The sequence below is a fragment of the Dendrobates tinctorius genome, unplaced genomic scaffold (assembly GCF_039654945.1).
Source record: "Dendrobates tinctorius isolate UK_male_01 unplaced genomic scaffold, ASM3965494v1 ptg000058l, whole genome shotgun sequence".
In the NCBI taxonomy this organism is placed as follows: domain Eukaryota; kingdom Metazoa; phylum Chordata; class Amphibia; order Anura; family Dendrobatidae; genus Dendrobates; species Dendrobates tinctorius.
This window is the reverse complement of record NW_027361726.1, coordinates 1,763,946-1,788,525: the sequence shown is the minus strand read 5'-3', so window position 1 is coordinate 1,788,525 and position 24,580 is coordinate 1,763,946. Positions and strand designations below refer to the sequence as shown.

Here is a 24,580-nt window from a genome sequence, read left to right as displayed (position 1 = left end):
AGAGGACACCTCTGAGGATAAGAGGTATCCGGGAACCTGTGCGGTCGTCACAGACTGTTAATGGACACGAATCCTTGGTAGGCACACCAGGCTCATTTAGGACCATGGGTTCTATAAAGCCAGATGGTTGCCGGACGATGCTCGGGCCAAATGAGTACTTACCGGTCCACAGATGGTGGAGACCTGTTAAAATATATATACATACAGTGGGGCAAAAAAGTTTCAAACCTTTGGAGGGAGTTGAAAGTCCGTGTTGCCAAGCGAAAAGCCAAAAACATCACTGCTCTAGAGGAGATCTGCATGGAGGAATGGGCCAACATATCAACAACAGTGTGTGGCAACCTTGTGAAGACTTACAGAAAACGTTTGACCTCTGTCATTGCCAACAAAGGATATATCACAAAGTATTGAGATGAAATTTTGTTTCTGACCAAATACTTATTTTCCACCATAATATGCAAATAAAATGAAAAAAAAAAACAGACAATGTGATTTTCTGGATTTTTTTTTCTCAGTTTGTCTCCCATAGTTGAGGTCTACCTATGATGTAAATTACAGACGCCTCTCATCTTTTTAAGTGGTGGAACTTGCACTATTGCTGACTGACTAAATACTTTTTTGCCCCACTGTATATTGTGACAAAGTGACAAAGTCACTGGTAAGGTGCTGGAGGGAGGTATGTTTCACTGCGCTTAATGGCGTCAGTGATGTGAAACCTAGAGGTTTTCCTCCAGCACCCTTAGTGCTGTGAGGGATTAACAGCTAGTTTTCATAATCTGATGGCTTTTATGTGGACATCCATAGTGTATGGGGAGGTTGTCCACCTTATTCCACCCCAGGGTGTAGTCTGGGGCTTAAATAACTGGACTCCAGAGACAGTGTATGTTCAGTAGGACTGGAGAGCGTTGATCCAGAGCGGGCAGCTCCCTGCAAATGTATGTACTGTGTTACAGCATTTTTTTTTTTTTAGTTTTCCTGTTTTGCTTGAAGGGCTGTGTTTACTTTTCCCTTCATGTTGGTTTATGCAGTCTATATAAGAGACAGTGTTCCTGTTTTTTACCTTTGTGTACCGCTGAGTGAGTTGAACTGCTAGAAGACAGATTATATATATATATATATATATATATATATACTGTACATACATACACACACACACATTATGTACTAACACACATACTGTATATAAAATGCATCAGTAAAAGCCACTTTTGGGAACCCAGCCACCATTACACTGTACATTGCCTTTAACCCTTTAATTAACATCGAATAACGTATATATCCATCATGGGGCGCCTCCCTCTCTTTGGTGCAGGCTCTGGCGATGAGTCAGCACCTTTTCTGGCACATTACCGCTGATCTGATCAGCGGTCATGTGCCTCTAACAGACTCGGGTGGAATCGCGATACATCTGTGGCTGTAAACATGTTAAATGCCGCTGTCAATCTTTGACTGCGGTATCTAACATGCACGCACTGGAAGCGCGTCACTAATCAAGTCCATCGGCGCCTGTGTCACATGACTGCGGGTTCCCGATGGGTTAGCTTGGCAACCCAGGGTCTGCAGAAGACCCCTGTGGTAGACATAGGCTGACAGCTATGAGTGCCACCCAACGGTCGGTGCTCATAGCAAGTGACTATTTGTGCTACACAGAGCAGCACTGCAGCCCTATGTGTAGCAGAGGCGATCAGATGATCGCAGCTTCTAGTCTCCCATGAAGACTATTGAAGCAGGTGAAAAGTACAATAAAAAAGGTTTAAAAAAAATATAAAAGTTCAAATCACCCCCCATTCACCCCATTCACAAAAAAAACAATTAATTAAAAATACACATCTATCAATATATAAAAAAGAATGAATTGGTAAACTGCATAACAAGAAAAAAAAATCAAAGTGCCAGAATTACACATCTATTCCAAAATGTTATCAATAAAAACATAAAAACATCAGCTTTGCTCAAAAAATAAGTCCTCTCCCAGCCCCAAATCCCTAAAAATGGAGACGCTACGAGTCTCGGAAAATGGCTCCATTTTAATATTTTTACAAACTGGGGATTTTTTTTCACCACTTAGATACAAAAGAACCTAGACATGTTTGGTGTCTATGAACTCTTAATGACCTGGAGAATCATAGTGGCAGCTCAGATTTAGCATTTAGTGAACATGGTAAATATTGGGATTGCACTTTTTTGCAATTTCTCTGCACTTAAGATTTTTTTTCTTGTTTTGCAGTACACGATATGGTGAAATCAATGGTGTCGTTCAAAAGTATAACTCGTCCCGCAAAACAAGCCCTCACATGGCCATATTGATGGAAAAATAAAACAGTTATGATAAGAAAGGGAGCAAAAAACGGAAATGTACAAAATGGAAATAACCCTGGTTCTTAAGGGGTTAAACAGAATATTTCTTTTATAATGTATGTAAAGCGCTGTGGAATTAATGGTGCTATAAAAGTGAGTAAAATAATAATAATATAATAACATTAGATATTTATCATCCTTGTCTTGAAAAAAACCCCAAAAAATATAAACAAAAAAAAATTCCTAACCTTGCAAAAGTCTAAACAAAAGTCCAAGAATTATCAGGGGAATAGGGAATACACAGAATTACCATTACATAATGATCTGCTGACAATCTATTTATATTTATCATGTGCAAAGCAATTACAGAGAAGCAGCACTACAACTCCCATCATGTAATCACTGTTGAGCCGTTTATCTAATCCTATCCTGTGTGATACTGTCTACTGACCTGTCTATCTAATCATATCCTGTGTGATACTGATTGCTGAGCCATGTATCTAATACTCTCCAGTGTGATACTGTCTGCTGAGCTGTATAGCTAACCCTATCATGTGAGATACTGTCTGCTGAGCCGAGTATCTAATCCTATCCTATGTGATACTGTCTGCTGACCTGTGTATCTAATCCTATTATGTGTGATACTGTCTACTGACCTGTGTATCTAATCCTATCCTGTGTGATACTGACTGCTGAGCCATGTGTCTAATACTCTCCTGTGTGATACTGTCTGCTGAGCTGTGTATCTAATCCTCTCCTGTGTGATACTGACTGCTGAGCCGTGTATCTAATCCTATCCTGTGTGATACTGACTGCTGAGCTGTGTATCTTATCCTATCCTGTGTGATACTGTCTGCTGAGCCGTGTATCTAATCCTCTCCTGTGTGATACTGACTGCTGAGCCGTGTATCTAATCCTATCCTGTGTGATACTGACTGCTGACCTGTCTATCTAATCCTCTCCTGTGTGATACTGACTGCTGAGCCGTTTATCTAATCCTATCCTGTGTGATACTGTCTACTGACCTGTCTATCTAATCATATCCTGTGTGATACTGATTGCTGAGCCATGTATCTAATACTCTCCAGTGTGATACTGTCTGCTGAGCTGTATAGCTAACCCTATCATGTGAGATACTGTCTGCTGAGCCGAGTATCTAATCCTATCCTATGTGATACTGTCTGCTGACCTGTGTATCTAATCCTATTATGTGTGATACTGTCTACTGACCTGTGTATCTAATCCTATCCTGTGTGATACTGACTGCTGAGCCATGTGTCTAATACTCTCCTGTGTGATACTGTCTGCTGAGCTGTGTATCTAATCCTCTCCTGTGTGATACTGACTGCTGAGCCGTGTATCTAATCCTATCCTGTGTGATACTGACTGCTGAGCTGTGTATCTAATCCTATCCTGTGTGATACTGTCTGCTGAGCCGTGTATCTAATCCTCTCCTGTGTGATACTGACTGCTGAGCCGTGTATCTAATCCTATCCTGTGTGATACTGACTGCTGAGCTGTGTATCTAAACCTATCCTGTGTGATACTGTCTGCTGAGCCGTGTATCTAATCCTCTCCTGTGTGATACTGACTGCTGAGCCGTGTATCTAATCCTATCCTGTGTGATACTGTCTACTGACCTGTCTATCTAATCCTATCCTATGTGATACTGTCTGCTGACCTGTGTATCTAATCCTATTATGTGTGATACTGTCTACTGACCTGTGTATCTAATCCTATCCTGTGTGATACTGACTGCTGAGCCATGTGTCTAATACTCTCCTGTGTGATACTGTCTGCTGAGCCGTGTATCTAATCCTCTCCTGTGTGATACTGACTGCTGAGCCGTGTATCTAATCCTCTCCTGTGTGATACTGACTGCTGAGCCGTGTATCTAATCCTATCCTGTGTGATACTGTCTACTGACCTGTCTATCTAATCATATCCTGTGTGATACTGATTGCTGAGCCATGTATCTAATACTCTCCAGTGTGATACTGTCTGCTGAGCTGTATAGCTAACCCTATCATGTGAGATACTGTCTGCTGAGCCGAGTATCTAATCCTATCCTATGTGATACTGTCTGCTGACCTGTGTATCTAATCCTATTATGTGTGATACTGTCTACTGACCTGTGTATCTAATCCTTTCCTGTGTGATACTGACTGCTGAGCCATGTGTCTAATACTCTCCTGTGTGATACTGTCTGCTGAGCCGTGTATCTAATCCTCTCCTGTGTGATACTGACTGCTGAGCCGTGTATCTAATCCTATCCTGTGTGATACTGACTGCTGAGCTGTGTATCTAATCCTATCCTGTGTGATACTGTCTGCTGAGCCGTGTATCTAATCCTCTCCTGTGTGATACTGACTGCTGAGCCGTGTATCTAATCCTATCCTGTGTGATACTGACTGCTGAGCTGTGTATCTAATCCTATCCTGTGTGATACTGTCTGCTGAGCCGTGTATCTAATCCTCTCCTGTGTGATACTGACTGCTGAGCCGTGTATCTAATCCTATCCTGTGTGATACTGTCTACTGACCTGTCTATCTAATCCTATCCTATGTGATACTGTCTGCTGACCTGTGTATCTAATCCTATTATGTGTGATACTGTCTACTGACCTGTGTATCTAATCCTATCCTGTGTGATACTGACTGCTGAGCCATGTGTCTAATACTCTCCTGTGTGATACTGTCTGCTGAGCCGTGTATCTAATCCTCTCCTGTGTGATACTGACTGCTGAGCCGTGTATCTAATCCTCTCCTGTGTGATACTGACTGCTGAGCCGTGTATCTAATCCTATCCTGTGTGATACTGTCTACTGACCTGTCTATCTAATCCTATCCTGTGTGATACTGACTGCTGAGCCATGTGTCTAATACTCTCCAGTGTGATACTGTCTGCTGAGCCGTGTATCTAATCCTCTCCTGTGTGATACTGACTGCTGAGCCGTGTATCTAATCCTATCCTGTGTGATACTGTCTACTGACCTGTCTATCTCATCCTATCCTGTGTGATACTGACTGCTGAGCCATGTGTCTAATACTCTCCAGTGTGATACTGTCTGCTGAGCCGTGTATCTAATCCTCTCCTGTGTGATACTGACTGCTGAGCCGTGTATCTAATCCTATCCTGTGTGATACTGTCTACTGACCTGTCTATCTCATCCTATCCTGTGTGATACTGACTGCTGAGCCATGTGTCTAATACTCTCCAGTGTGATACTGTCTGCTGAACCGTGTATCTAATCCTCTCCTGTGTGATACTGACTGCTGAGCCGTGTATCTAATCCTATCCTGTGTGATACTGACTGCTGAGCCATGTGTCTAATACTCTCCAGTGTGATACTGTCTGCTGAGCCGTGTATCTAATCCTCTCCTGTGTGATACTGACTGCTGAGCCGTGTATCTAATCCTCTCCTGTGTGATACTGACTGCTGAGCCGTGTATCTAATCCTATCCTGTGTGATACTGTCTACTGACCTGTCTATCTAATCCTATCCTGTGTGATACTGACTGCTGAGCCATGTATCTAATCCTATCCTGTGTGATACTGACTGCTGAGCCGTGTATCTAATACTCTCCTGTGTGATACTGTCTGCTGAGCTGTATAGCTAACCCTATCATGTGAGATACTGTCTGCTGAGCCGAGTATCTAATCCTATCCTATGTGATACTGTCTGCTGACCTGTGTATCTAATCCTATTATGTGTGATACTGTCTACTGACCTGTGTATCTAATCCTCTCCTGTGTGATACTGACTGCTGAGCCTTGTATCTAATCCTATCCTGTGTGATACTGACTGCTGAGCCGTGTATCTAATCCTCTCCTGTGTGATACTGACTGCTGAGCCGTGCATCTAATCCTCTCCTGTGTGATACTGTGTCCTGAGCCGTGTATCTAATCCTATCCTGTGTGTTACTGTCTGCTGAGCTGTGTATCTAATCCTATCCTGTGTGATACAGTCTGCTGAGCCGTGTATCTAATCCTATCCTGTGTGATACTGTCTGCTGAGCCATGTATCTAATCCTATCATGTGTGATACTGTCTGCTGAGCCGTGAATCTAATCCTATCCTGTGTGATATTGACTGCTGAGCCGTGTATCTAATCCTATCCTGTGTGATACTGACTGCTGAGCCGTGTATCTAATCCTATCATGTGTGATACTGTCTGCTGGGTCAGTGAATCTAATCCTATCCTGTGTGATATTGACTGCTGAGCCATGTATCTAATCCTATCCTGTGTGATACTGACTGCTGAGCTGTGTATCTAATCCTATCCTGTGTGATATCGTCTTCTGAGCCGTGTATCTAATCCTATCCTGTGTGTTACTGTCTGCTGGGTCAGTGAATCTAATCCTACCATGTGATACTATCTACTAAGTCTTTGTACCTAAACTTATAATGTGTAAAACAGCCGGTCATGCCATGGTATCTAAACCCATTGTGTGATACTGTCTGATAAGTATCTAAGTGTGATACTCTCTGATGAGCTATTATTTCTAATCGTACCATGTCTAATCCTATCTGCTGATCCACTGTATCTAAGCTTTTCATGTGTGATACAGTCTATAATGCTAAGTAATTGTATCTAACCCATTGTGTGATACTGTCTGCTACGTAGTGTCTCAGGGCCTATCGTGTGTAATACTGTCTGATGATTTGCTGTATCTAAGCCAATCGTGTGTGATACTGTCTGAAAGCCAGTGTATCTAAGCCTGTACAGTGTGATACACACAGGGGTCCATTCCCTATGGCTACAGTTACCGCAGCTCAGGGATTTTGCTGGCGTCAGTCGGTGATAGGACAGGAGTCTTGTGTCTTTGTCAGATGTCGGGGACAATGACCCTTCGGTCTAATTTCTAGCAGAAATCTCTGCAAATAACTGACAGCATCTTCTTGTTTATGGTGGTATACAAGTGTGACTGGAATATTGGATCAGCCCTCGCAGTGCACGTCCCCGGGGGTCTTATACCACAACACAGGGGGCATTACAATGAAATAGGGATCAGACCACTAGAAATAAATGATCTGGGTGATGGCAGAGTGGCGTCTGTCACCGCAAGAACACCCTTCTTCCCGGGACTCCTGAATGGCCAATCAGCCTTGTCATACAGTCAAACATCCAGACTTAACATTCTGGATCTGACTACACAGGGTTTGTTTGTAGTCTGTAACCATGGCGATGCATAGCTCTGCACACAGCTGCAGGAGATCCTTGATTTCAGACTATTTGCAAAGTTGCTTCATTTTAATTATAGGGGCAATGGAGAAGCAAAAAATATCCATGAATGTGGACAGCCCCTTTAAGGGAAGAAGCTTTTAAGATGGATGTTTATGGATCCAAGTTTTGGGAACATTTTGTGAGTTGAATTGGAAGCAGAGAACATCAGGGGAACAGCTCTGAGCCTCAGAGTCCCCGGATTGATGATGTCACACTCCAACCATGTGATGACATCATGGTGTAGCATCTACATAGGTAGGAGGGGACGGGCGTGATTATAGGTATCCCCGAAACTGTGACATAAGATCAGACGAATTCTGTGCACAGATAGAGGAATAGCGAAAGCCCCAGTACAAGCCGGAGGAAAACCGGGAGCTCCTGCGCCCCAATGCAGATCTGTACCAGGGCCCCACGGTGTGCCACGGGAGACGCTGGGGTGCCTTATGTGACAGAGGGGCCTTTACACCCCACGGGGCTCAGGTGTGCCTGCTACCACAGCACCTTCTATAGCTGATTCATGTCAGTATCGATTTCCAAATTTCTTCCTCCGATTATATCATTACAGAAAACAGCGGAGCCGGAGCTGGACTCCCCATATTGTGACATTCTGGGAGTTTTCCGTAAAGATGATTCATCAATTATTTCACATTCTTTCAATGTTCGTATTATCCAATGGAATAGAAAAAAAAGAGCAATGGAACAATACAGTCGACATTAGCTGGTTATAATAATACCAGGATGGACACAAGCAGCCAGCACTCAGCTCTCCCAAACTCCTGAATGGCAGATCTTGGCAACACATTACTGGGGAAATCCGCCCAGCACTCGCTCTAATCAGTTGTCTCTCATACCTGCCGTCTGTCTAAATAGCATCTGTCTCATATCTATTCTTCTGTCTATCTGCAATGTCATCTCTCATGTCACATCTATCTCTCTGTATATCAACCTATCACAGATCTATCTACGGTATCTATTATATATCTATTATCTGTCTATTATCTGTTATCTATCTATTATCTGTCTGTTATCTATTATCAATCTATTATCTGTCTATTTTCTAATATCCATCTATTATCTGTCTATTATCTATCTAGCTACTATCCAACCATCTATTATCTATCATCTATTATCTATTTCTCTATTATCTATTTATTATCTACAGTTGTGCTCAAAAGTTTACATACTCTGGCAGAATTTTTGCTTTCAGCTCAGCATGGTATATAGCCCCCCCAGAATGGTGTAATACAGCCCAGCATGGTATATAGCCCCCGCAGCATGGTATGATGCAGCCGAGCATGGTATATAGTCCCCCCAGAATGGTGTATTACAGCCCAGCATGGTATATAGCCCCCCCCAGCATGGTATGATACAGCCGAGCATGGTATAATACAGCCCAGCATGGTATATAGCCCCCCCCCAGCATGGTATATAGCCCCCCCAGCATGATATGATACAGCCGAGCATGGTATAATACAGCCCAGCATGGTATATAGCCCCCCCCAGCATGGTATATAGCCCCCCCCCAGCATGGTATGATACAGCCGAGCATGGTATATAGTCCCCCCAGAATGGTGTATTACAGCCCAGCATGGTATATAGCCCCCCCCAGCATGGTATGATACAGCCGAGCATGGTATAATACAGCCCAGCATGGTATATAGCCCCCCCCCAGCATGGTATATAGCCCCCCCCCAGCATGGTATGATACAGCCGAGCATGGTATAATACAGCCCAGCATGGTATATAGCCCCCCCCAGCATGGTATATAGCCCCCCCCAGCATGGTATGATACAGCCGAGCATGGTATAATACAGCCCAGCATGGTATACAGCCCCCCCAGAATGGTATATAGCCCCCCCAGCATGGTATAATACAGCTCCGCATGGTATATAGCCCCCCCAGCATGGTATGATACAGCCGAGCATGGTATAATACAGCCCAGCATGGTATATAGCCCCAGAATGGTGTATTACAGCCCATCATGGTATAATACAGCCCAGCATGGTATATAGTCCCCCCAGAATGGTATAATACAGCCCAGCACGGTATAATACAGCCCAGCATGGTATATAGCCTCCCCAGAATGGTATAATACAGCCCAGAATGGTATATAGCCCCCCCAGCATGGTATGATACAGCCGAGCATGGTATATAGCCCCCCCAGAATGGTATAATACAGCCCAGCATGGTATATAGCCCCCCCAGCATGGTATGATACAGCCGAGCATGGTATAATACAGCCCAGCATGGTATATAGCCCCCCCAGAATGGTGTAATACAGCCCAGCATGGTATATAGCCCCCCCAGCATGGTATGATACAGCCGAGCATGGTATATAGTCCCCCCAGAATGGTGTATTACAGCCCAGCATGGTATATAGTCCCCCCAGAATGGTATGATACAGCCCGGCATGGTATAATACAGCCCAGCATGGTATATAGCCCCCCCAGAATGGTGTAATACAGCCCAGCATGGTATATAGCCCCCCCAGCATGGTATGATACAGCCGAGCATGGTATATAGTCCCCCCAGAATGGTGTATTACAGCCCAGCATGGTATAATACAGCCCAGCATGGTATATAGCCCCCTCAGCATGGTATGATACAGCCGAGCATGGTATAATACAGCCCAGCATGGTATATAGCCCCCCCCAGCATGGTATGATACAGCCGAGCATGGTATAATACAGCCCAGCATGGTATATAGCCCCCCCAGCATGGTATATAGCCCCCCCAGCATGGTATGATACAGCCGAGCATGGTATAATACAGCCCAGCATGGTATATAGCCCCCCCCAGCATGGTATATAGCCCCCCCCAGCATGGTATGATACAGCCGAGCATGGTATAATACAGCCCAGCATGGTATACAGCCCCCCCAGCATGGTATAATACAGCTCCGCATGGTATATAGCCCCCCAGCATGGTATGATACAGCCGAGCATGGTATAATACAGCCCAGCATGGTATATAGCCCCAGAATGGTGTATTACAGCCCAGCATGGTATAATACAGCCCAGCATGGTATATAGTCCCCCCAGAATGGTATAATACAGCCCAGCACGGTATAATACAGCCCAGCATGGTATATAGCCTCCCCAGAATGGTATAATACAGCCCAGAATGGTATATAGCCCCCCCAGCATGGTATGATACAGCCGAGCATGGTATAATACGGCCCAGCATGGTATATAGCCCCCCTGGAATGGTATAATACAGCCGAGCATGGTATAATATGGCCCAGCATGGTATATAGCCCCCCTAGAATGGTATAATACAGCCGAGCATGCTATATAGTCCCCCCAGAGTGGCCCCACAGTCCAGTACGCACACTGATTTAAAAAAACACTCCTCACCTTCTCCTCTTGCCTGCGCTGCAGGCTGCTCCTGCTCTTTCTGGCACACAGAGCGCGATGACGTCATCACGCCCCCGCTGTGTCAGAGGCAGAGCAGGGAATGATGGGAGAGGGAGCGTCAGCTGACGCCCTCTCCTCCGTCACTGCCTCCTTCAATGCTGTGGCGGTGGCGGCGGGAGTCGGCGCTGGGGGCAGGCGGGCCCCCCTGCCTCACGGGCCCCATAGCGGCTGTGTGATGTGCCGCTGGCTGGGGGCCCCTGGAGGAGCGGGGGCCCTAGGCAGCTGTCTGGTCTGCCTGCCCATAACGCCGGCCCTGCCTATAACCATCCACAGGCTTCTAAGGGTGTGTGCACAAGCTGCGGATTCTGCTGCGGATTTTTCCATGCGAATTTTGCAAAATCCGCAGGTAAATCCGCAGGTCTTGGTTTATCTGTGGATTAGCCTGCGGTTTTCCTCTGCAGTTTGACACCTCTACAATGGAGTAGGTGTGAAACCGCTGCGGATTCCGCACAAAGAAGTGACATGCTGCGGTTTTGAAACCGCAGCAAATCCGCACTGTGTGCACTGCGGTTTTTGTTTTTCATAGGTTATAATGGTAGAGTTTTTGCGGATCCGCAGCATGTGCACACACCCTTACTCCTCTCACCTGGAACTAGTCACCACTCTCTTCTTTTGTAACTTGCTCCCGGTCTCTCACATCTGAAGACATCTTCTCCCAACAGCAGTTATAAGACCTTTCCACAGGTGATCAATGGAATTTAGATCCGAACACATTGCTGACCACTTCAGAGCTCTCCATCCCTTTGTTTCCATCCGCTTCTGGGGGCTTCTTGAAATATGTTTGGAGTAATTGTTCTGCTGGAAGATCCATGACCTAAGACACAAACGCAGCTTTCTGGCATTGGGAACTACAATGCCACCTAAAATGCTTTGGTAATATTCAGATTTCATGATGACTTGCACACAGTTATGGCACCAAGTGCCAGAAGTGGCAAAACAAACCCAAAATATCTTTGAACCGCCACCATATTTGACTGTAGGTACTGTATTCTTTTCCTTGTAGGCCTCATTCCATTTTCAGTAAACAGTAGAATGATGTGCTTTACAAAAAAGCTCTATTTTGGTCTCATCTGTCCACAAAACCGTGTATAACAAACCATGTGTAATTGCGGTAATTTCCTGGGAGAAAACGTCATTTTCTGGAACCATTTGAAGGGTGTCAACACTTTTGGCCATGAGTGTAACTATAATCGATTTCATCTCTTTTTCTATGGAATAGCAGTATATGGCCTCATTTATTTGTGACGTCCGTTTTTTTCTTACAGCTACATTACAAAATGTATATGATCAAATACAGTTTCCTGGATTTATAATAGAAATCTATCCATTAAAATTGGATGCTGCACTGATGATCTGTGCCTAATCTGAGTTCTTTCTCGCAGTCTATCTTTTCTGTTTGATCACTTTGTTATAGCAATAAAATACAATGAATTAAAGAGCAGTAAAATAAGGAAATAAGAATAAAAAACAACTAAGGGGTTAAAAAAAAATAGGTCTCAGTGCGCATTGCATGCTGGGAGCTGTGGGCTGCCTGAGTCTGGGTAATGTAGTTGTGTGTACAGGAAATGGCTGCTGCTTGCTGGGCTCTGTGGCTGCTCCCTGCCTGCTGCTGCTCCTCTTCTTCTTCTCACATCTTCTTTCCTTTGTTCTTCTGGCCTCATAGCAGCGGATTGGATCCAGTGCTGGGACCCAGATAGAAGGTGAGAGGGGCACAGGGCAGATGTAGGGGCACAGGATAGGTGTGTTCCCAGCTTTGGGCTCTTCCTGCCCTTGTGCTGTACATTGTGAGCCCCCCATAGTACAGCCCCAGGGCTGGATATAGGGACACAGTGGGTATTGTGGGTCCGGACAGATCCACAGTGCCATCGGCGCTGGGGGCTCACGATCATCTAAAAACCTATTTATATCTGAATTATTTCTGTCTTTATAACTCTCACACTTTCCGCCATATTTAGAAATTGTCTACGGTTTCATAATTTTTTTTATATTTTGGGGGTTGCAGTAATGGCATAGGTAGGTAACATATATTATTTGGATTTATTTAAGCTATTTATGAATTTTTATATTTATTTAGAATCACATATATATATATTTAATATAAAAATGCATTAATATATGACATGTCTGTATTTCTATAAAAAAAAAATATATTTTTGTAAGATTTTTTTCACACCATCCTCTACTGTATTTGGTACCAAACTAACCCCGGACATCGGACGGAGATAAATGACCATTACCTCATTGAGGGACTTTCCAAACTGATTGCAAAGATACATTGACCTAAGGAATAATCTTCCTGGACCTTTAAACCTTGCAGATAGTGACAAGATGTGATATTATCTGCAAGTATGACCAGGAGTCACTGTGCAGCTTTTATTTTAATTTTTTTGCAAATGTTTTTGTTCTCCCGATCACCCAGTAAATCTGTAGTTGAGCAGCTCCCGGGGTAGTTTGTGGATATACTGTACATTTATTATTTTTGCATTTTTTTTTGTTATTGGGTCAACAGACCATTATATGATGGAGCAGTTTAGGTCAGAATTTGCCTTTACGATGAGTGTGACAGTGACTGCGCGCTGTGTAAGTAACAGCGTCGACCACTAAATGTTCCCTAGAGGAACTACAGATGCCAGACTTTCTGTCACTTACAGCAGTGGAGGCGGAAGTCACTGATGAATAATTTATGGTAAACTCACAATTGCAGACATTGTACGGCCGCGGAGGCCGCACTGCGGGGGTTTCCCGGAACGTTTCGGTCCATTTACATGACGGATCCGTTCTTTGTGCATGGAGTCTCAGTTATGTTCCCATAGTATCAGAACATAATCCTTAAAGGGGCCCTACCCAGCCATAATAAATACATCATATAACGTTGGGGCCTCCTGCCAAGGTAAAGAGGGGCAACAATGGCACTGCCAGACACGGCCTGTGCAGGGAAGTAGGTAGCCTGGACTCGCACCAATCTCATGAACTGTGGCCCCTGTGGGAATGGCACCATAGTGCCCGTGGGATCACTGGTGATGAGCGACCGTGCCCGGCACTAATCAAGTGTCTTTGGCGTGCTCAAAAAATACGTTTGTTGGGCAATCCTTCCATGTGTTGCGGCTGCCGAACAGACGCGAGACATGCAGTTGCGGGGGCTCAAACATATTTTTCAAGGACGCCAAAGTCATTTGGTTACTGTCCGAGCATGATAACACCTTATCCGAGCACTAGGGACCACCGCTGCGTTTACAGTGCATGTGCACTACCGCTAACATACTCCCACAGAAGTGAATGGAGCAGACGTCGCTTGGGCACGACCCCTGTTCTCATGATCTCTGGTTATCTATTCTGTGAATTGGGGATTACAAAAGCATGGCTACTTTCTTCCAGAAACTTGTCCGAACATTCCTGAAGCTGCTGGAAATCACGTGTATACCGTGGGCTTCTTCTGGGCTCGGTACCAGCAGCCATTGAGTATGTGCAGCTTTCACGCTGAGCATCCTACAATTGTCTCATTGCTTCACAGCCGGAGTCTGTTTCATGTTGCCTCGCTGCGTTTTATGGGTCATGATTTCCTGCATTAAATCATGTCCATGACCGGGACTCTGTGAATCAGCTTTTCCAGTTTTACAGCTGCTTTATGTTAGGCCTTAGTCCTACCGACACCATCCCTTTGCCGAAATCATGTGATATTTTAATAGGGGGATGGAGATGGTTGGCTGTCAAACAGTATTGTGCCGCTTATCTCTCTCGAGGTGCTGCGTATCTCTATAGGGGTGCCTCTTGTGCCGCTTATCTCTATAGGGGCGCCGCCTCCTCCCGATGGTGACTGTTCGCCAATCTACACTAGATATTTGGCTTCATGGTTGTTTGTGGGGCATGTTGTGCATAGTAGGCTCGTCGTTTGCCAACAGTTTGTCTTTTTTGCATACAGTTAGCTCGTAAGTGTCGGTATACTTTATTCTAGTTCTCAGTATTAAGAAAAAGTAGTCATTTACATACAGGGTATATATTAGAATAGGGCAGGTGCACTATACCTGTACTGCAGAGAAATCCTTGGTCCAAGCAGTGTACACAGCCTCCCCCATATGCAAAGCTTGGCCAAGACTGGATGCGATTTCAATAGGGAGAGAAGCAAAGCACCTAACAGGGACTTGTCTTACTTGAAAGCCAAAAGATCTGGCATATTGAATCTCAGTATGTCTTCTCTTTCTTTGCATCTGCTGTGGGTAGAGTCAGGACACCCATATATACATAGCGGTCGGCCGGAGGCATGGCCACCATGAAAGTGTCAGCAAATGTAATCCAATGCGATGGACAGGACAATCCCTTTAACCTGTGTGTACTATAGTGTTAATACAGTCTCCTGACCCATACATGTGCAATAGTAGCTTGCTCACTCCAATGGGTACCATGGAAAGGTATTTTTATTGCATAAGGCCTTTTTTTTCCTTACGAGGTTTCCTATTAGGGGGTGGGAATGCAGAGGAACCCTCCGCGGCCATGCAACCAGGTGTAGGGTACCTATAAATCAGCATCATGTAGAAATCCATACATTTGCCGACTCCGTCATTCATCAGGCGGCGTCATTGACATTCCCTGCACATTCTCTCTTGCATGAAGTCAGCTGAAAAGCTGAATGTTATGTGAGTGAATAGTGTAGGTGAGAGGAGCGGGGGATAGCAGCTCTGCAGAACATTTTCTGAATGGGCTCAGGAGCCATTGACAAGCTGCTCTTCATTCAGAGAACCGTCCCAGGCTTCCCTCGCTGTACGTGTGCGGAAACTAAGCTTATTGCTTGTGTACATTGCCCCCTTCTTTCCAAGGTCTTTTCCCCCTATCCATTGTCTTGCCTTGTGCTTGTCTGGACTTGTAAGGCAGAGGTCACTGCTGATGGAGAACATCCGAGAGCGTTCTTGTCAAATGGGGACAATTTCTTGTCATTTCAGTGCGTAGGTGATACATATGATTGCTGGAGAGCACTAAAATGGGGGCCTCCAGTTAATAATAATGTTTATTTTTTACATAGCGCTACCATATTCCGCAGCGCTTTACAGTTTGCACACATTATCATCACTGTCCCCATTAGGGTTCACAATCTAAATTCCCTATTAGTATGTCTTTGGAATGTGGGAGGAAACCCACGCAAACACGGGGAGAACATACAAACTCCTTACAGATGTTGTCCTTGGTGGGATTTGAACCCGGGACTTGGGCGCTGCAAGGCACCATTGCTTTAGCTGCCTTGCACAGTCCGACGGAGAACATTATAATTGCACTTTTCTGCATATCTAAAGGGCGCCTGTCACTACCAAAACGTCATATTGGGGGACAGCCACTATGAAATTCAGCCCTGTAATGTAGTTTTTATTTGCTTAGTTTTGGTTTTTTTTTAAATGCCTTTTATATCTTAGGCACTTTGGTGCACCCTTAGCATTGCCAAGTGCATTGTTATGCCCCAATCAGGCGGCATACTTCCCCTTGACGCTGACCGACAGCACTCGCTTGCCCAGAGTGAGTGCTCCCTGGTCTGAATCCCTGGCCCTGCATTTGTGCACTGACACTGCCGGAGGCCAGCGGGTGCACAGTGTCAGTGCAGGCGCGCTCTCATCCCTCTCTCCTGTCTTTAGCTGCTGCTCGCTCACTGGACGTGTAACTAATGGTAAATGAGGAGAGGAGCCCGTGAGCGCTGTCAGTCCACATAAGCAGAGGAGAGCAGTATGGTGATTAAGGGTGCACTGAGTCCTTGGCCACACCACGGGTGCACCAAAGCTGCCTCGTGTGCCTAAGAAATAAAACACGTATTCTGAAAACCTAAGCAATCAAAGACTATATTACAGGGATGAGATGTGGCTAAATCCCCTGAATTTTTTATATGAGTGACAGGCTCCCTTTAATGCCCTATGGTTAACACCACCCCGATCACGCAATGCTTACTTGGACAAAAGTTGTTTTGCAGTCTACTATAAAGCACTGCTTGGATCGAAGTGGGTGAAAAATTGGAATAGTGAACAATCCATGATGTTTAATAACCCTTGTAGGGACAATTACTTCTAAATCAGATTGCAGCTTTTCTAAGGCAAAAACAGAATGTTTGTTTTGTTTTATACATGAGGTTCTTGCTGGAGCCTGTGTGATGGGAAGTATTGTGGGAATCCTGTAGAACCCGGTACATAATGTTTTGGGTTTCTATTTCTCCATGGGATGACCCGTTAGTCATCTCCACAAGGTGCTGGAGGTTTGGGAGCTGTGGAATTATTTAGTGCTTCCCTTTTCAGCTTCCTCTGTGGTTGATATTACTAATATAATGTTAGTGTAGGTGTTTTCCAGGGCGAGAGCCCTCGCTTCTCCGTTATTTGACTTTGATCAGGAGTAGTCATTATTTGTGGATAATACATATCGTGTTTGATGGGATTTGTAGACAGTGTGCACATGCTGTGAGTAGTCTAGAGGTCCGAAATGCAAGCCTCCCCTGACTGGTGACTTGGTAAGGGCTCAAAATCAGAGTATCTAACACAAGCCATAAAATATTGTATAAAGGTGTAGCGTCCATTATGGTACCCTAACCTTGCCCAGACCACTGGAGGCCAGACTCCTGTTGTGCCCCAACCTGGAGGCCAGACTCCTGTTGTGCCCCAACCTGGAGGCCAGACTCCTGTTGTGCCCCAACCTGGAGGCCAGACTCCTGTTGTGCCACAACCTGGAGGCCAGACTCCTGTTGTGCCCCAACCTGGAGGCCAGACTCCTGTTGTGCCCCAACCTGGAGGCCAGACTCCTGTTGTGCCCCAACCTGGAGGCCAGACTCCTCTTGTGCGCCAACCTGGAGGCCAGACTCCTCTTGTGCCCCAAACTGGAGGCCAGACTCCTCTTGTGCCCCAACCTGGAGGCCAGACTCCTCTTGTGCCCCAACCTGGAGGCCAGACTCCTCTTGTGCCCCAACCTGGAGGCCAGACTCCTCTTGTGCCCCAACCTGGAGGCCAGACTCCTCTTGTGCCCCAACCTGGAGGCCAGACTCCTCTTGTGCCCCAACCTGGAGGCCAGACTCCTCTTGTGCCCCAACCTGGAGGCCAGACTCCTCTTGTGCCCCAACCTGGAGGCCAGACTCCTCTTGTGCCCCAACCTGGAGGCCAGACTCCTCTTGTGCCCCAACCTGGAGGCCAGACTCCTCTTGTGCCCCAACCTGGAGGCCAGACTCCTCTTGTGCCCCAACCTGGAGGCCAGACTCCTCTTGTGCCCCAACCTGGAGGCCAGACTCCTCTTGTGCCCCAACCTGGAGGCCAGACTCCTCTTGTGCCCCAACCTGGAGGCCAGACTCCTCTTGTGCCCCAACCTGGAGGCCAGACTCCTCTTGTGCCCCAACCTGGAGGCCAGACTCCTCTTGTGCCCCAACCTGGAGGCCAGACTCCTCTTGTGCCCCAACCTGGAGGCCAGACTCCTCTTGTGCCCCAACCTGGAGGCCAGACTCCTCTTGTGCCCCAACCTGGAGGCCAGACTCCTCTTGTGCCCCAACCTGGAGGCCAGACTCCTCTTGTGCCCCAACCTGGAGGCCAGACTCCTCTTGTGCCCCAACCTGGAGGCCAGACTCCTCTTGTGCCCCAACCTGGAGGCCAGACTCCTCTTGTGCCCCAACCTGGAGGCCAGACTCCTCTTGTGCCCCAACCTGGAGGCCAGACTCCTCTTGTGCCCCAACCTGGAGGCCAGACTCCTCTTGTGCCCCAACCTGGAGGCCAGACTCCTCTTGTGCCCCAACCTGGAGGCCAGACTCCTCTTGTGCCCCAACCTGGAGGCCAGACTCCTGTTGTGCCCCAACCTGGAGGCCAGACTCCTGTTGTGCCCCAACCTGGAGGCCAGACTCCTGTTGTGCCCCAACCTTGTCTGTCCATCTACATGGTCCCATTTATCAGTCTTGAGAAGGACTCTGATTCACTTGCACATTGTTGTAAAGGAATTTCTGTTTTTAGGTTAATAAATGAAAAGTTTTACAACTTTTTTTATAGTTTGTTCTTAAATTCTTCGCCATTTTTATCATCTCTACTTTTTGTGAATGAACACCAATTCTTCTGCTTTTGTTTAGAGGCTGAAAATCTAAACCAAATCCTGTTCTAGGCTAAGAAATGGATACAATTGTATCAAGTAAAAACATTGACTGCAGCCTGACACATTGTATCAGATTGCTGCTTTGTCGCCTGCCCATATGTTCCTCCCACAGAGGTGGTCCGTGCCAGATACACCTGTATCCTGCTTTCAGCTCAGCCTTGCTGTGTACCTAGTTTGCTACTTCTGACTGTAGGAAGATATCTTGAATATTGTGAAGAAATTGGAGTTCTTTGTAAAATAAACTTCTTGTCTAAATCTGTTACTCTATTCAATATGCAGATCCTGCTGGGAATCCTGGAAAAGGTGTGAACATCGCCACCATCCAGAGGGTTAACCATGGCTGAAAACATTGAGGAGAAGCTCGGTGATCTTGACGTCAGACCGAAGAGCAGCCGTAGTCGCAGTGCAGACCGGAAAGATGGATACGTCTGGAGCGGGAAGAAACTTTCCTGGTCAAATAAAAGCGGCCACTTGGCTGATGGGGGTGCTGGCTGCTCTATGGACAAGGCCGAGGGGTCTGCACGGAGCCAAGAGAGGACGCACAGCTGTTCCTCCATAGAACTTGATCTAGACCGCTCTTGTGGACATAAGCTCTTGGGTCGGTCTTTGAAGCAGAAGCTACAAGATGCTGTCGGGCAGTGCTTTCCCATAAAGACGTGCAGCAGCCGTCACCAATCCGTATTGTCTTCCAAAAGGAAAATTCATATAAGTGAGCTGATGCTGGACAAGTGCCCCTTCCCCCCTAAATCGGACTTGGCCTACAGGTGGCATTTCATCAAAAGACACACAGCCCCTGTAAGTCAACCACACACCCAGTATGTGGTGAAAGACGCTCCGCAGGTGGAGTCCCTAGCCATGGCCGAGGGGGATGAGGACATGTTATCGGAGGGAGAGATCCTGCCTTGTGAGGTTAATATGGTAGAATTGGTCACCACCAAAGCCTTGCAGGGCAGTAAGGAGGACAGTGACATTGATTCAGACGATGAGGTCCTCACACTTTGTACAAGTTCTCGAAAGAGGAATAAGCCCAGGTGGGATCCGGACGATGAGATCTTTCAGGCCGCGACCCCCCCTAAGTATCACACCCAGATAGATTACGTCCATTGTCTGGTGCCCGATCTGTTCCAGATCAATAATAATCCGTGTTACTGGGGAGTTATGGACAGGTATGCAGCAGAGGCCTTATTAGATGGAAAGCCGGAGGGGACATTTTTACTACGGGACTCGGCACAGGAAGACTACCTGTTTTCCGTCAGTTTTAGGCGTTATAGCCGCTCCCTCCACGCCAGGATTGAGCAGTGGAACCATAACTTCAGCTTTGACGCCCATGATCCATGCGTGTTCCACGCGCCCAACGTCACGGGTCTGTTGGAGCATTACAAAGACCCCAGCTCTTGTATGTTCTTCGAGCCGCTTCTCTCCAGCCCTTTGCACAGGACATTCCCCTTTTCCCTCCAGCACATATGCAGAACTGTCATCTGCGGCTCCACAAACTACGACGGCATTGACGCCCTCCCCATCCCTTCATCCATGAAACTGTACCTGAAGGAATATCATTACAAGTCTAAAGTGCGAGTCCGCCGTGTCGACATACCCGAGCACCACCACAAGTGACAACTGGACTTATTAATAACTTTTTTTTTTTATTGCTGTTTCACTCACTCCTCAAAGTTTGTGACCTCCCCCTCCCCGTGCATTGATGCTTCCTTAGCCGCAAAGTTTTAGTATTTTAAAAATAAGATTTACAAATGTGTCCTTAGCTTCCAAATCATCTAATAAATGACAGATTATATTTATAGTGATTGGAGCTGTATTTTTTTTTTCTGATACAAAGCTCCAAATCTCCAGTGTCGAGTCAAAATATGTGATTTCACCACTAGAGGGAGCTAACTGCAGACATTTTATACATTGAATTTAATAATAAAGCAGTACACAGTGAGCTCCCTCTAGTGGTGACTGCTGAATGTCACAAATGTATCATTTGGGCTGGGTCTATGCAGGAGATTTGGAACTCTGTGTCAGGAAAAAAATACTCTCCACCTGTTTTAAAGATATTAGAACTATTGCTGTAAATCCCATCATGTAGGGATTTCTTTTCACCCATTAATCACTATGCTATCTAGTACTGCCCTCCAAAATGACTGCGTTTTAAAGATGAATGTCGGTGGAACCTGCCAGACAGGTCGACTAAGTCGTGTATGGATGGAAGGAAGGCCTCGGATGAAAAAAAAAAAAAAAACAGGTCGGGTATGATGAATGTTAAGGGGAGATAAGCTGCTGCTAGACAGCCCTGCCAGGGGCTTCTCTCTTCTTTTGAAGATACATGCATGCTCTGCTGAACCGATCATACATGTGTGTGGAGAATGAAAAGAGATCACTAGCAGCTCTGTCAAGGAACATGGCCCCCTTTAGCCTGTTTAACCACTTATTGACATGTCGAATTAGTGATTTACCACATAGCAAGTATCGATCCCATACTCCTCTGCTGTTTGCAAGCTCCATGCTAGTGAATGTGGGCAGAGGGGATCATTGATGCATAGGGTCCGGCATTAATACAGGGTATTAATATAAAGCTGTACACAGGTAGATATAGTCAACAAAGTGGTCTCTCATTTCAAAAGATGATCTCCTAAAGCAGAGGTCTATGACCCTCCAGCTGTTGTCAAACTACAACTCCCAGCATGCACGCACAGCCGGCGACATGCTCACATTTCCTAAGATAGTGTGAGTTACAAGTCAGTTAGATCAAGGGTGGAGAATGGGATTATTTTCTTTGCTAGGTTCTGTGGATTTATTTAATGTCTGTTGTTTTTGCTTCTGAACACCCCGATCCCTAATTATAAAAATATATCCGCTTCCCTTCAAAAACAGCGCCCTGGGTTGTCTCTTGTGTTGTAGCTAAGTCAAATTGAAATTTATGGAACTGCACCGTAATGCCAGACACAACCTTTGGACAAGTGTGGCGCTGTTTATGGAAGAAAATATTTTTTTTTCTAACCCTGTACAGCCCGTTGGAAGGACACGTGCTCATATATGAGCAAGGGACCATTTTGTTCTTTTGGGCACCATGGCCTGGGTAAAATGCTCCACTTCATATAGCGTCACCATCTACAGATACAATTTTTAAATAACTTCTTGAATTTCACAGCTGCCAAAGCAGGAGCATAAGGCCTGTTTCACACATCAGTTTTTTTGTTCAGTCAAAATCCGCTAAAATGGTGGATAGCGGATCCGTTCCTGTACTGACCACAACGTTTGTCACCGGACCGTTATTTTAACGGATCCGTGAAAGGAAGAATTTTAAAGGAACCGCTGCCGAGAGAGAGAGAAATTTTTCAGCCGCCAGAACAGAGTTTAGGGTTAAATTTCCGACTGAGTGAAGTCTTTCGGGCATGCGCAGTGAGAAGTGCGGATCCTGCCGCCCGAAAAAACGTTGCATGGTCCGTTCGGGCATGTCGGCAAAAAAACGGATCCAATGCATGGCCATCCGTCAAGATTTGCCGGTAATGCAACTCAATGGGGAAAAAAACGGATCCGACAAGAAAAATGGTGGATCCGTTTTTTTTTGCAAAACGGCGGATTTTGACTGATGGACACAAACGGATGTGTGAAACAGGCCTAACACCGTACCCTAGGGACCACGTCTGAGCCTGAAATGTAATGGTTCTCATTTAAAAGGTTTCCATACACATTCGATGGACGTCCGCCAAATCGGGCAATTGACCAACCATCTAATGTATGTGACGTGTCCTACCTAACCTGAGGGCAGGTTTTGGAGAATTGAAGGAACAGGCATGTTGGATTTCAACGTGCCTGATCATTTTTTTTGTCTCTGTTAGTTTAAGCTGTCACTTGAGGTGTCTCGCAGTGGCCTATAATTGTCCCTACTGAGAGTACATGCATGCTTAGGCAAAGTGTGCATGCATGCTGGAAGGAATAGCAGTGTTGTGTTCCAATCAGGAGTGCACTATGTCCCTTACGTCCCGTCTTCGGCTGAGCCAAAGTCCCGAATTGAGCGCTCCCTAGTGCTGGTAGAAGGGTTAGCTTTGCCTATGCAGCATGGGAAAAGTACAGGGGGACCGAAGCTGCCCGGATCTTGCAAGTTTAAGAACAGAGCTTGCAAGTGCCAGCTCCATACCTCAGAAGTGGCCGGTAACCTTGGCAACGATCAGTAAACTAAAAGTCCTTCCATTGTAGAGAAATAGAAAGGATTTTTTAACAAGAGATAATTTGCTAAGTTGCTTGTTTTTACCTATTTAATAAGATAGAGAAACCCCTTTTAAGGCGTAAGGCCAGCTACCTGTCTGTCCGCCATCCACACTGAGTGCACCTTAATATATTTAGGACTATAAGTCCCAGCATAAATTATTGTGGCTGTGGAGTCTTTTGAAGCTGGATCCAAGCCAACGTCTGTCACTTACACTCTTGACGCCCTATAGTCTTCCCATAATCGTCTGCTATTAATCTCACATCAAACACTTTTCCCAAAGTTTACATTAACCTTTTTTTTCTGCCGACTTAAAGGGACATTTGCTCACAATAGAAATCTTGTGATCTGTGATTGGGCTGAAGATAAGATGGGTGTGATCCCGGAGCAGGAATTGCCACTGATGTGTTACCCGGTAATGTGTCCAGATACCTCCGTACTGTACAGGAGACCTCCTCTTGGGGTCGTTGCTGACGGTGGTCTTTCATCATCGAGCTCCATTACTGCATTCACAGAGACTGGTGTACAATATGTAATTTTCTGAAAACCGATCAAAATAAATAACGTTTCTGGTATGTGATGTGTCCGACTCGAATTCTGTGGTGTCTTATACGTGACGTGTGTACAGGCTGTGTTCCTTAGCTGGGCGCTGTAGAGGCTTTGCTCTTCCTGCAGGCACAGTATGGTCTCTACATTCTATAACATACATTCTCCACATTATGAAGGCAGGTTGGAAAAACAGCGCCACTTCTGTGCACAGGATCTGTCTGGTACTGAAGTCCTCTTGCAGTGTCCAAATTTGTTGGTGCGTTTGAGATATGTGCTAATGAGGTGTTCCGTGCACAGTGGGCGTGGCCAAGAAGTTCAATGCGCCTTCTCACCTACTTGATTTACATCTTTCTCTACCTCCTGTAAAGTTAGAGCTGCCAATCAAGGAAAATGAGGGAGACAGATGAAAATCAAGTAGGTGGGAAGGTGTACTGAACGGCTCAGCCACGCCCAGGGTGCTCTGAGCACATCATTTGCATAAACAGTTTCTAACAGATTAGGACAAAAAAGTTACGTTTTTTATTAAGGCTGTGTTCCCAAAAAGGTGCAGTGCTTGGTTTGATCAGTCATTTTATATAGACAAAATCACTTTATGGGAATTCTCGTGAAGGGAGCATTGTCTACTATGGATAAGTGACCGCCAGATGAACCTGCTGATCTTTATAGAGAAAACCTAGGATTGGAATATAGTACAATACTAAATGAGTATTGTATTTTGTTTTTTTAATCCTGAAAGTTTCATTGGCAATAATGCTGCAAATTCTGCTGCTTAATTGGCTTTTTATTTTACATCCCCAGTGG

At 45.7% G+C, this 24,580-nt stretch overlaps 1 protein-coding gene across 4 annotated transcripts; it reads left to right on the top strand.

Annotated features, from left to right (window-relative positions):
- Positions 1-11,604: 11,604 nt before the first annotated feature.
- On the top strand, positions 11,605-23,805 carry SOCS4 (suppressor of cytokine signaling 4). Of its 4 annotated transcripts, none has more exons than XM_073577931.1 (2): positions 11,605-11,625; positions 19,303-23,805. In XM_073577931.1, exon 2 carries the CDS (start codon positions 19,360-19,362, stop codon positions 20,635-20,637), a length of 1,278 nt encoding a protein of 425 aa, XP_073434032.1. In that variant the 5' UTR covers positions 11,605-11,625; positions 19,303-19,359; the 3' UTR covers positions 20,638-23,805. The 4 variants fall into 4 exon arrangements, with proteins under 4 accessions (XP_073434032.1, XP_073434030.1, XP_073434029.1 ...); XM_073577929.1 differs by lacking the exon at positions 11,605-11,625 and adding an exon at positions 11,675-11,814; XM_073577928.1 differs by lacking the exon at positions 11,605-11,625 and adding an exon at positions 12,472-12,641.
- The last annotated feature ends 775 nt before the right edge of the window (positions 23,806-24,580 follow it).